At 41.1% G+C, this 11,859-nt stretch overlaps 2 protein-coding genes across 5 annotated transcripts; one reads left to right on the top strand and one right to left on the bottom strand.

Annotated features, from left to right (window-relative positions):
* The first annotated feature begins 1,233 nt into the window (after positions 1-1,233).
* On the top strand, positions 1,234-3,889 carry tpgs2 (tubulin polyglutamylase complex subunit 2). Of its 3 annotated transcripts, none has more exons than XM_061785320.1 (7): positions 1,234-1,456; positions 1,576-1,655; positions 1,739-1,826; positions 2,528-2,668; positions 2,784-2,897; positions 2,971-3,134; positions 3,402-3,889. In XM_061785320.1, the coding sequence occupies exons 1-7, from the start codon at positions 1,381-1,383 to the stop codon at positions 3,615-3,617; spliced, it is 879 nt and encodes a 292-aa protein (XP_061641304.1). In that variant the 5' UTR covers positions 1,234-1,380; the 3' UTR covers positions 3,618-3,889. The 3 variants fall into 3 exon arrangements, with proteins under 3 accessions (XP_061641304.1, XP_061641303.1, XP_061641305.1); XM_061785319.1 differs by having other exon boundaries at positions 1,240-1,456; positions 3,399-3,889; XM_061785321.1 differs by lacking the exon at positions 2,784-2,897 and having other exon boundaries at positions 1,240-1,456; positions 3,399-3,889.
* Positions 3,890-4,042: 153 nt separating this feature from the next.
* On the bottom strand, positions 4,043-9,911 carry aqp7 (aquaporin 7). Of its 2 annotated transcripts, none has more exons than XM_061785317.1 (5): positions 9,552-9,911; positions 8,678-8,804; positions 8,251-8,600; positions 7,914-8,131; positions 4,043-5,968 (listed from the first exon to the last, which is right to left on the bottom strand). In XM_061785317.1, the coding sequence occupies exons 1-5, from the start codon at positions 9,651-9,653 to the stop codon at positions 5,788-5,790; spliced, it is 978 nt and encodes a 325-aa protein (XP_061641301.1). In that variant the 5' UTR covers positions 9,654-9,911; the 3' UTR covers positions 4,043-5,787. The 2 variants fall into 2 exon arrangements, with proteins under 2 accessions (XP_061641301.1, XP_061641302.1); XM_061785318.1 differs by having other exon boundaries at positions 8,251-8,369; positions 8,463-8,804; positions 9,552-9,573.
* Between the last annotated feature and the right edge of the window lie 1,948 nt (positions 9,912-11,859).

Here is an 11,859-nt window from a genome sequence, read left to right as displayed (position 1 = left end):
AGGAACATTTGACACATTTAAAAAGAGCTCCATCTGTTGTCTAAACCTGCGTATTGCTTTTCAAATGAATCGTTGACCAAGCTTCTTTCATGGCTGTCTTGTGTCTCTCCGTTACACGTGTTCAATAAAGACCTAGTTGTCCATTGTTGTCATTGTGTTCGGTAGATAAATGCGAAGTGAATATTACTGTAATGTTATATCTCATAACACAGTAGGTCCCATTGGGAGGTAAATCAGCATTTTTTTTAAACAAATTATATAAAACAGAATTAATTTATGTAGCACTTTCTCTGGCAACTGTATTTGAAGAAAATGGGTGATGAACAACTGTTTAATTTTTATAAAAGTGTTGGTGCATGTCATGTGTGGCACGCAATTGTCGCAACATCATAGATGTGTTTTTGGTTTATGTAAGCTATGAAACCAACAAGACATCTAAGTATACAACTTTTGAATAACGGTGGTCGTCACACGCAGTGCAAACACATTCGCCGTGATCACATGATTTTCGGCATGTTCAAACCAAGTTTTTTGTGTTTTATTTTAAACAATTTAGAAAATACAAACACGGCAACAAGTTTTTACAGTATCATGACATAACAGTTAAGGGAGCATGGCCTTATTACAATAGAGCCAAAGATGACGTGTAAAATACATTTAAAATTAATTAATTAAAGAAAATATACACAGTAAGTAAATCAACAGTAATAAAATGACAAAGTATATTTATTTTAATCATGTGGTCGGGAATCCCTTCAAGATATTATAGAGTGTCTGTTCTTTTTGTCTTTTTAATTAATTTTAAAGCTTTGGTGTAGATTTCAAATTCGTTTAGGAACTTGTTTAATTTGATGTCGAAACACTGCGTCGCCAGACCTCCGCTTCATTTGGTCGAATCACATTCGAGCAGACACGCTCGAGCATCACATCACTACCACTTAGTTTCTAGGCAGGACACGCCCTGCTCCAATATTACTGTCTCCAGGACACGCCCTGTCGCACTATGATTGGCTGCTGTATCCCGCCAGAACACGCGCTCTTGATTCCAGACGGGAAAATAAGTATTATGTGACTTCAGTGTGGCGGCGTTAATGTTTCCCACTCTCCCTAACCCACACTAATCCTAACCTTACCCCACCCTAAACCGCCTTAAGCCCCAACCATAACAAACTCGTACAAATGTGACACATGTTTGGGATGGTCATCCTGTTTCATCAGTGTAGCCTGCCCTTCCGCAACGCAGGAGCCAATCATGTTGCAGCGGGGCGTGTCCTGCCTGGAAACTACGTGGGAATCCTAATAACACTGAGGCCTTTGGTGATAACCCGAAGCGGGTGGTCTTTTGGTGACATATAAACATTGGATTTTATCAGTAAAAGAATGGATGGGTCAAAAGAGAGCTCTGCGTTTAAATGTGTGCCTGAAAGACTGACACTCGGCGTCACTCGAATCCTTGGTAAGTATTTAGATTTGGCGTTGGAGCTAGAAGCACCTAACGTTTATAGCTAAAATGTCAACTGCAATACTGTGTGTTCTACGCACAGTACATTTTAAATCGTAGTCCTTTTGCGACAGAAAATATGCCTGGTGTTGTCGATGTGCGGCTCGTACAGAGGGAGTCTGCTGAGAAAAGGAGTCTGCTGTCATGGGAACAGGTGCGGGAACCCCATTCCAAACGCTGCAACTGTTAACCATCAAATTGCACATAACAAGCCATCTGTTTCTCCCCCCACCCCAGAAAAATAATTGTATTTTACCAGAGGACCTACGAGATTTTTATCTGACAACTGATGGCTTTACACTTACTTGGAACGTCAAACTAGACAGCAAGTGACCCTTATTTTTAATTTTCTAACACAGTGATTCGCAAACTTTTTCCACCAAGTACCACCTAACGAAATACTTAGCTCTCCAAGTACCACCAAAATGACCATCATTGAAATACAGTAGCATAGTAAGCCCGCGTGTTTATCAAAAATGAGGCAGAGGGTTTATTCTTAAAAAGTATATTAAATATATTTGGGCTCAAGCCCTCCCAAAATAATTTGCCCTCAAATTATTTTGAAAAAAAATACATCTTTTTAAATTTTATTTTATTTTTTTTTTTTTAGAAAAAAATGTTATGTGGTGATAGCACAAGCGTTGGCAAAGACCCAAATAAATAAATCTCATGAAAATCGGTTGAGAAATAAGCAAGTTATGACTTAATTTCAATGCCCATGCATTGCCTTTGAAGGGAACATCGACCTTGCCAACATGACAAGCACGTCTGTTAGCCGGGATGCTACAGCGCGCTGCCGTATAGTCTTCCTATCTATGGTCAGAACTGCTATTTATTTGTGATATTTTTGTTTGGTAGCGTCACTGTGCCTCGAGATTTTTTTCCATTGAAAAATATGTGTCTTGGCGCAATAAAGGTTGGGAAACGCTGTGACAGAACAGTACATGTACTGTATTTACATTAAAGGATCTCAAGTTTACAATGAAAACAGTTATATTTTCCACTGTTTTAACATGTCTCCCTCAGATGAATGTGTTCCCTTAGGATGCATGACAATTAGGAGCGTGGGCAGGTTGCAGCCTCTTCTCCAGCCAACGCAAGTTTTCTCTCTCCCAAATGCACCGTCACTGGCTGACCTAGACTGGGAGGAGAGCAGTGCAGAATGTGGTAAAGCTTATTCATCAAATTCTGGACTCATCTGAGGGAAAGTCAACAGTTGCTATGTTGGTTAAATTGAATTTACCCCAAAAAATATTACAGATTCATCATTGTGTTCTGACAGGGTTGGCAAATGCTTTCACTCCTCCACATTTTGATTCTCGGAGTCGCATCTTTGAGTTGGATTCATGTGGTGGGAATGGCAAGGTGTGCTTGGCATACAAAAACACCACCCCAGGTGCTCTTGGAGGCCTTCTGTAAAAAATATATTTGAACTGCACCAATTTACTGACATTATTTTCTTTTTCTAGGTGCTGTAGCCCAGCAGAGTGAAATTTGGTTTCTCGATCGCTCGCTTTGCTGGCATTTCTTAAGCGCAACCTTCTCCTCCTACTACCGCCTCATGATCACTCACCTTGGACTGCCTGAGTGGCAGTATTCCTTCACACCTTATGGCCCCAGTCCACAAGCCAAGGTAGCAAAGATAGTTCCTAGATGTAAATACTTTATATCAGCGATACTGCTTAATAATGAAGTTAATACACAAGAGAAATGGAGTTTATGTTTTGCCATTCTGATAAGTGCTGTGTTTTTAGATTAAAACTCAAGTAAGACACAACATTCAAAGAAATTAACACGTACAAAAATATTTGTATTCAAAAATTTTAATGTCATTCTTTTCATTTTTTCATTTTCATTTGTTTTTGTGTTAACTCTCTAACACATATTCCCTGTACAGCAGTGGGCATCGCTGTACCAGCCGCTGACCTCCAGGCGTGAATTCAGCCTGAATCATTCTGCTGGCGACTCCCACCTTAACAAGTTAGATCCCATAAAAGCCTTTAAAGCCAAAGCCAAGGTGACCACCCCTAAGAAGAAGCCATCCGCGCCATGCACCCTCCCGAGCAATGCCAAAAGTCAAGGCAGCAGTGGAAGACCTGGTGTAGTGAAACGGTAGATCTTGTTGAGGACAATATTTCATCCAATTGTCCTGTCATTGTTTTCAGAAAGTATTTAAAAACTAAATGTGTGAGGTGAGACTCTGTCACAAGAGTCAATGCTCACAGCTTCATTTAAGAGATTCTGGAGCGATTGTTGTTGTAAATATTACAATTTTGAATGTATTGTATCAATTATGATATATCAAAAATAAAATAAAGTAACTATAACACTTTTGACTGTAAAATGTAAGGTATTGGGGCGATTGAAAATAAAATTTGGCTGTTATTCCTTGATCGCATGATTGACACCTGACACCATGAGTCTCACAGTGTCCGATTTTCATATTACAGGTGCTAATGTAGCCACTATATACAACCCCAATTCCAATGAAGTTGGGACGTTGTGTTAAACATAAATAAAAACAATACAATGATTTGCAAATCATGTTTGACCTATATTTAATTGAATACACTACAAAGACAAGATATTTAATGTTCAAACAGATAAACTTAATTGTTTTTAGCAAATAATCATGAACTTAGAAATTTATGGCTGCAACACGTTCCACAAAAGCTGGGACAGGGTCATGTTTACCACTGTGTTACATCACCTTTTCTTTTAACATTCAATAAACGTTTGGGAACTGAGGACACTAATTGTTGAAGCTTTGTAGGTGGAATTCTTCCCCATTCTTGCTTGATGTACAGCTTCAGCTGTTCAACAGTCCGGGGTCTCCGTTGTCATATTTTACGCTTCATAATGCGTCACACATTTTCAATGGGAGTCAGGTCTGGACTGCAGGCAGGCCAGTCTAGGACCCCCACTCTTTTACTACGAACCCGCACTGTTGTAAAACGTGCAGAATATGGTTGGGCATTGTCTTGCTGAAATAAGCAGGGGCGTCCATGAAAAAGACGTCGCTTGAATGGCAGCATATGTTTCTCCAAAACCTGTATGTACCTTTCAGCATTAATGGTGCCTTCACAGATGTGTAAGTTACCCATGCCATTGGCACTAACACAGCCCCATACCATCACAGATGCTGGCTTTTGAACTTTGAACCATAACAGTCCAGATGGTTCTTTTCCTCTTTGGCCCGGAGGACACGACGTCCACAATTTCCAAAAACAATTTGAAATGTGGAGTCTTCGCACCACAGAACACTTTTCCACTTTGCATCAGTCCATCTTAGATGAGCTCGGGCCCAGAGAAGCCGGCGGCGTTTCTGGGTGTTGTTGATAAATGGCTTTTGCTTTGCATAGTAGAATTTTAAGTTCCACTTACAGATGTAACGCCAAACTGTATTTACTGACATTGGTTTTCTGAAGTGTTCCTGAGCACGTGGCGATATCTTTTTCACATTGATGTCGGTTTTTGATGTAGTGCCGCCTGAGGGATCGAAGGTCACGGGCATTCAATGTTGGTTTTTGACCTTGCATGCAGTGATTTCTCCAGATTCTCTGAACCTTTTGAGGATATTATGGAACGTAGATGATGAAATCCCTAAATTATTTGCAATTTTACGTTGAGAAACATTGTCCTTAAACCGTTCGACTGTTTTCTCACGCACTTGTTCACAAAGAGGTGAACCTCGCCCCATCTTTACTTGTGAATGACTGAGCAGTTCAGGGAAGCTCCTTTTATACCCAATCATGGCACCCACCTGTTCCCAATTAGCCTGTTTACCTGTGGGATGTTCCAAACAGGTGTTTGACGAGCATTCTTCAACTTTATCAGTCTTTTTTGCCACCTGTCCCAGCTTTTTTGGAACGTGTTGCAGCCATAAAATTCTCAGTTAATGATTATTTGCTAAAAACAATAAAGTTTATCCGTTTGAACATTCAACATATTGTCTTTGTAGTGTATTAGATTAAATATAGGTTGAACATGATTTGCAAATCATTGTATTGTTTTTATTTATGTTTCACACAACGTCCCAACTTCATTGGAATTGGGGTTGTGTATCCATCCATCCATTTTCTGTTCCGCTTATCCTCACTAAGGTCGCGAGCATGCTGGAGCGTATCCCACCTATCTTCGGGTGAGAGGTGGGGTACAGCCTGAACTGGTCAGCCAATTCCTGTTTTTGCGTCATTCTTTATGGATCGTCCTATCAGAGTAGTCTTGGTATGTACGCATGTGCACTCAGCTTGACACTTTCCATATGTCTCATTAGTTGGGGGGCCTCACACACACACATCAGTGTCGATGTTTTGTTTTTCCAGCGACAGCGTCTCTAAGTTTTTTATCTGTCCGGCACAATCTCCAGGGTGGTGAAATTCCACGAAGACTTTGTAGAGCCCTGCACCCAGTACACCTCCAATCATAGGGGCAACAATGGGCACCCACCACCAACCATTTCCAGCCCTGCACAGATAAAGAAAATACAAAACTGATAGGTCAACAAGTAAATCATTTTTACATGTTAGAATCAAATGTGTTTTTATCTTTGACTGCTGGGACACAAGCCCCGCTTTTAGCTGTAATATCAGAGCCAGGAAGCCAGCTGTGTGTCAGGTTATTCTACATTGCCGGAAAAATAAAGTTTAACACTTCACTTCACTTCATTGCTCCCATACTGCTTGGTTGAAAGCACTTGTTGCTGTCTGACAAGTGCGTCCTGCTGTATGTATCCACACTCCCCTCCAAAAGTATTGTAACTGTGAGGCTGATTATTTTTGCTGTAGACTGTCACTGAAAACATCTGGCTTTGACATCAAAAGATGAATATGGGACAAGAAATATGCAGCTTTTATTTCCAGCTATTTACATTTGCATTTAAATACACAACTTAGGCCCAACGCACCCAAATCGACGCGACCAAACACGACAGATATGGACCATGGGGGGAAAACATACAATTGGTGACTCTCACCCACAAAACTGGCGATTGACCCTCGCACCAACTCACTGAAACGGAAAAAACTGCAACCCCTGGTGTTCTTATCGGGAAAGAATGTTTTGAGGCACCATACTGCTGTATCTTTTTTTTATTGAACCACAAACAACATGTTGTGATTGTCAAGGAAGAAGTGTATTGCCCTTGCCACTGTAGTTACTTTCCAAATTGTGGTAATGGCCATGTCCAAGGTTTGCGAAATGGCTCTGATGGCGTTTTCATCATCTCTCAGCTTTACATACTTGATTTTTACCCAGATACAGCCGACTGATTTTCATGTTGGTAACACCTTTAACTCGAATACTAGTAACTTTAACTAGTACAAATGTAGTATTCACAGGCAAAATCGGAGTCCGAAACCGTGCGTACTGTGCGTAGACATTCATCGCTATTTATTGTTTGAATAAATGTACTAAGACAAACGTGGGCAAGCACCAGTCAGTCACATGTTCCAATACTTTTCCTCATATGAAAAACAGGTGGGTTCGAACAAAAGCTGCTATGTTATCGATACAGTTGTAAAAACCTGGAAATAAAACCTGAAATGTTGTCTCATATTCATGTTTTGGTGTCAAACCCGAATGGTTTCAGTCTACAGCAACAAAGGAATTGGCCGAGTCACTATTCCAGTGCCTTTGGATGGGATTGTGCTGCACTGACGTTGTCAAATATCCATGTATCCATTATCCTCACTAGGGTCGCTGGTGTGCTGGAGCCTATCCCAGCTGACTCTGGGCGAGAGGCAGGGTACACCCTGAACTGGTTGCCTGCCAATCCCAGGACACATCTAAACAAACAACCATTTCCACTCACATTCAATTTAGAGTTGTCAATTAACCTACCCTGCGATTGGCTGGCGACCGGTTCAGGGTATACCCCGCCTCCTGCCCGAAGATAGCTGGGATAGGCTCCAGCAGCCCGCGACCCTAGTGAGGATAAGCGGTAAAGAAAATGGATGGATGGAATTAACCTACCATGCATGTTTTTGGGATGTGGGAGGAAACCAGAGTGCCTGGAGGAAATCCACGCAGGCACGGCGAGAACATGCAAACTCCACACAGGAGAGGCCGATTTGAAACCTAGACCTCAGAACTGTGAGGCAGATGAGCTAACCAGTCGTCCACCGTGCTCCCAAATTGTCTAATTTCAGGATGTGGTCTAGCGTTCCGAAACTTCACATTATCGTGGCAATAACTCGCTTTGCTGGGATGTCAAAAAGGCACAAACCGATAAATCCCCAATCTACTGTTACATCACTGATGCACCAATTTTACAGGATCTCTGTGAGAGACAGGCTACAGATGTGCAATCTTCTCACGCTGAAATTTCTTCAGAATGTCACTTAGGCATCATTCGAGACAGAGGTTGATAAGATTAGTGCCTGAGGACCTATCATGTCCAATTCCTCGATACCTGAACACGTCAGGGCCCCAGCCTGCAATGGCCGTAAAGAGCCTCGGTCCGATGTCTCTGGTGGGGTTGATTGCGTAGCCACTGTTGCTGCCCAGAGAAATGCCAATGAGTAGCACCAAGAGACCCACGGTGGTCGGCTCGCTGCCTGCTGGGGCTGGTTTGTTTTTCTGATCAGACAAAGCCATCATGCACAGCAGAAGCATAGCTGTGCCAAATACCTGGCAACAGCACAATAAAAGTCATGATAAATCCTACAGAATGCTACACATGACAAGTTCAACAAAGCAAGTTTTTTTTTTGTGTGGTTGGCGTCTCATGAATCCAGTTTTATGCATACCTGGTCAATGAATCCACCCAACAAGGAGAGGTAAGGTGCGGGATATGTGGCAAAGATACTAGCAGTAGCCTTTACACCAGTTACAGTCAGATTGCCACCACAATAGTCATGTATTGCTTCTGCAAACACAAACAATAAGCAATCAGAACGTTTAGTGTGAAAAGACAAACTGGTCAGAACCAATTGTTCTTGTTCATGCAACGTGTCCTCACCATAATACACAGCATAAACTGTCCCTGCTGCAAAAAAGGAGCCCAACAGCTGTGAAAATACATAGAGGGGGAGCATCTTCCATGCAAGGCGGCCAAACGCACACATGGCGAAGGACACCGCTGCGTTCATATGAGCGCCTGGTGGAGTGACACAGCACAGTGTGGCACACATAGCCTTGATCTTTAATGATTTGAGAAAAAATCAGCTTTTATACCTGAAACTTTCCCTCCAACGTGAACCCCTATTGCAACACCCAGCCCAAAGCCCAGGTTGATACTTATGTAATGTCCGAATGCTCCTTGTCCAGTCACGACCTGCGCCACAGAGCCAAGGCCAAACACCTGGATACAGAGGAGACCAGAAGTGCACTACTAAGGTTACATCATATGGGTGATGATTAAGGACAGACAAAACATTACGATTAAATAAGTCTCTGCAACAGACAAGAGTTGTAAACTAACAAAAATATAAGGCACAGATAAAACCTTTGACCGCTTACATTCCAACCACTCAATCTGTCATTTAGATGCATCTGAACTTTAAACTCTGAAGCCAACTCAAATGGACAAACTGAAGAGTGTAAAAGGCTTACACTGAGCTATTCATTCAGGGAACAGGAAATGCGCAGTTCCGCCGCCACAAATCATGCACCCTAAACTTAGAAAGTAAGCAGTGTCTAAGTACAACATGGGGGTACACACCGAAGCTTAGAAAATGTGCGTTGTTGTTACAATTTATTACATGCATTGCATACACTGTATACTTGTCTCTTGGTGTGTATTGTATCTCTTCCAGTTCTAAAAATGGGATCGATTGGGACAGAAGAAAAACATGTGACTCTCGCAAACCTAACACGTGACCCACTGCCTGACCCTTCTTCAGGTTAAATCCTGTCCTACCAAAACCACGTGAGCACACAATATTTTTGGGGGCAGAGGGCATTTTATCATAATCACAAGAGTGATAATATTAATCATTAATGCTTTAATGTGCTTACATAAACGCATATGTCCAAACCAATGTTTTGTTCGATTTTGTTGCCAAAGTATGTCAACCTTCTCACAAAAAATGAAGAAATTATTTCTTACCATCATTACATATGTGCATAGAGATTCAGCAAGTCCCACACGAACCATTTCATTCCTTAATCGAAAAGGTCGAGTAAGAAGTGGTCCTTTTCGCTGAGACATCCCTCGATCTAAGTCTTTAATTTCTTCTTATTGGAGTTTGACCGATTCTCTCATTGGACCTCTTTGTCTTGCAATACTACGTTGATAATGTCTAAAAGCAAAGCTGGAATTCAAAGAGATTCTGAGTTCAGACTTAAAGAATGAACATGCTGTCCCACATAGTCCACAAATACAAATGGTAGACTCTCCAACAGGCACCTCTGTCCTCTAATCTAATGTCACGCCTTCTGTGCACTCTTCTCTCTCTCTCTCACTCTCTCTCTCTCTCTCTCTCTCTCTGGCTCCCTCTGACTCTCAATCTCGCTGTCGTCATCACACATTCCAACTGGGACCACATTTTTATCGCCATAACAACCTCCCTCCCACCGGATATGCTCAAACTGGGACACAGACAGCTGCGGTCCTCCAATAGCTTTGCTTCATAAGACAGTACTTGGCCAATGAGGGAGCAGTTATTTGAAACATCTGCAGACATCATTGGACAATAAATACTTGGCATTACACTGAAACATTTTAATGTCTCTACATCTTTCGTTATATCTTAAACCTTTCACTTTGTGCTTCAATGACAAAGTTTCTAAAGTTACACTCTCCACACTCATGACATCATTTACACATAAGACATCAGCATTATGATGTAATTAAGTATTTTGAGACAATCTGTGAGTACGACTGGCATTGATGGATGGATATTCTAACACTAAACTAAACCGAAAGAATTTTGGTACTCTGAATTAACAAAAACAAGAAAAGTTTATTCTGATTTCATGTCAGACAGTGAGGAAAAAAGTGTAAACTTCTGGCTTCAACTATAAAGCATTAATTCCCAAAATGTTTTTGTTTGTTTTTTTTTCCTTTGCTTTTTCGTAGGCGTTCTGGTGATGCCATCAAAGAGTCGAAAATGAACAAATTTGGAAAGACGTTCTCTTGTGCTGTTGCATTTTAGACAGCAGGAAGCAGCATTGAGTTCGGTATACTGTAGCTTTATTATGTATCATAGCAGAAGTCGGTCCATCTGACAGTTTGATGAGAATGAAAGCGCCATTAATAACCCAATAAATACAGTGCTGATTAAGTGGACAGGCACAGGAGAAAAGACCAGGGGTGGGAAGTAATGAAGTGCAAAATCGTTGTTACCATACTGTATTGTACTTAACTTGATTATATATTTTTCTGGTGATGTTTTTACTTTAGCTCAATACCTGTACATTTGAAAGCAGATACAGGTATTTCAAACTCCTTACTTTGACAAAATGACACAACGTAAACACATACGGAAAGAGAGAGGTCTATCGCAGTTCTGAATTTGATTTATGAATGGATGGATGGATGGGTGGGTGGATGGATGGATGAAGGGATGAATGGATGGATGGATGGATGGATGGATTAATTGAGATTTTGGGGTTTTATTAGGTGGGAGAAACGAACAGCAGTGACATGGAGGAACGTGAACCATGGAGCATTTACAACCATGAAGCAACATATTCGGAGAAGCAAGATATTCCACATACGTGGCCTTATTTATAAGAATTGTTTGCTGTTTTCTGCTCCAAGAATGATTTCTTACGAATGTGTTGTGTCTTGCGCCAGCCTAAAAACCACAATTTTCTGGCATTCAAAAATGTATAGTCTAATCTGGGGAAAAAAACGCATCTTGGTCAGGTGGTCAGTTGTTTTAGTGTTTATAGTCACACTTTGGGGCTTAGCAAATGTAAACAAGGCTGTGTGGTCAACGAGTGATGTTAAAATGCAAGAAAGGGAAAGGAATTTAGAGAAACAAATAGACCACAACGCCGGGAACTGATATCAGTCCAAATATATTTTCTTGTAAATCACCTTCCCTTCATGCATTTTAACGTGTATTTTAGGTATGTCACTAATTGCAGAAAAACGCTCGCCGTTTTCTTTGGCTTTTTTTTGTGCCGGATTTTGGTCATGTGGATTTAGTGGTGAACCACCAAAATCACATTTTCTGATTGTTTCGCACAAGCATACTTGTTCTTTTCAAATTACTTTGTTGGGAAATGTTTTTTATTTTTTATTTTCACTTCAAGATGAAACTGTTTCTTGATTTCAGCGCTGACACGTTCATAGGATTTGGAGACAAAAGAAAACTAGATGAGAGTGATTCACTATTATTATTCTTGTTTTCTGTGAAGTTTGAAGTAAATCTGACGATGAGTTTGACCCACTCGAGTGGACACCG

The sequence above is a fragment of the Phyllopteryx taeniolatus genome, chromosome 9, assembly GCF_024500385.1.
Source record: "Phyllopteryx taeniolatus isolate TA_2022b chromosome 9, UOR_Ptae_1.2, whole genome shotgun sequence".
In the NCBI taxonomy this organism is placed as follows: Eukaryota; Metazoa; Chordata; class Actinopteri; order Syngnathiformes; family Syngnathidae; genus Phyllopteryx; species Phyllopteryx taeniolatus.
The sequence above is the reverse complement of the archived record's forward strand: the minus strand, read 5'-3'. Positions and strand labels throughout refer to the sequence as shown.

Coding starts and splice junctions, on each gene's coding strand:
- aqp7 (XM_061785317.1), bottom strand. CDS start 9,653: ATGTCTCAGCGAAAAGGACCACTTCTTACTCGACCTTTTCGATTAAGG. Junction 8,805..9,551: donor TATGCACATATGTAATGATG/GTAAGAAATAAT, acceptor CTCTGTATCCAG/GTGTTTGGCCTTGGCTCTGT. Junction 8,601..8,677: donor CGTTGGAGGGAAAGTTTCAG/GTATAAAAGCTG, acceptor TCACTCCACCAG/GCGCTCATATGAACGCAGCG.
- tpgs2 (XM_061785319.1), top strand. CDS start 1,381: ATGGATGGGTCAAAAGAGAGCTCTGCGTTTAAATGTGTGCCTGAAAGA. Junction 1,656..1,738: donor GTCTGCTGTCATGGGAACAG/GTGCGGGAACCC, acceptor CCCCCACCCCAG/AAAAATAATTGTATTTTACC. Junction 3,135..3,398: donor GCCCCAGTCCACAAGCCAAG/GTAGCAAAGATA, acceptor TTCCCTGTACAG/CAGTGGGCATCGCTGTACCA.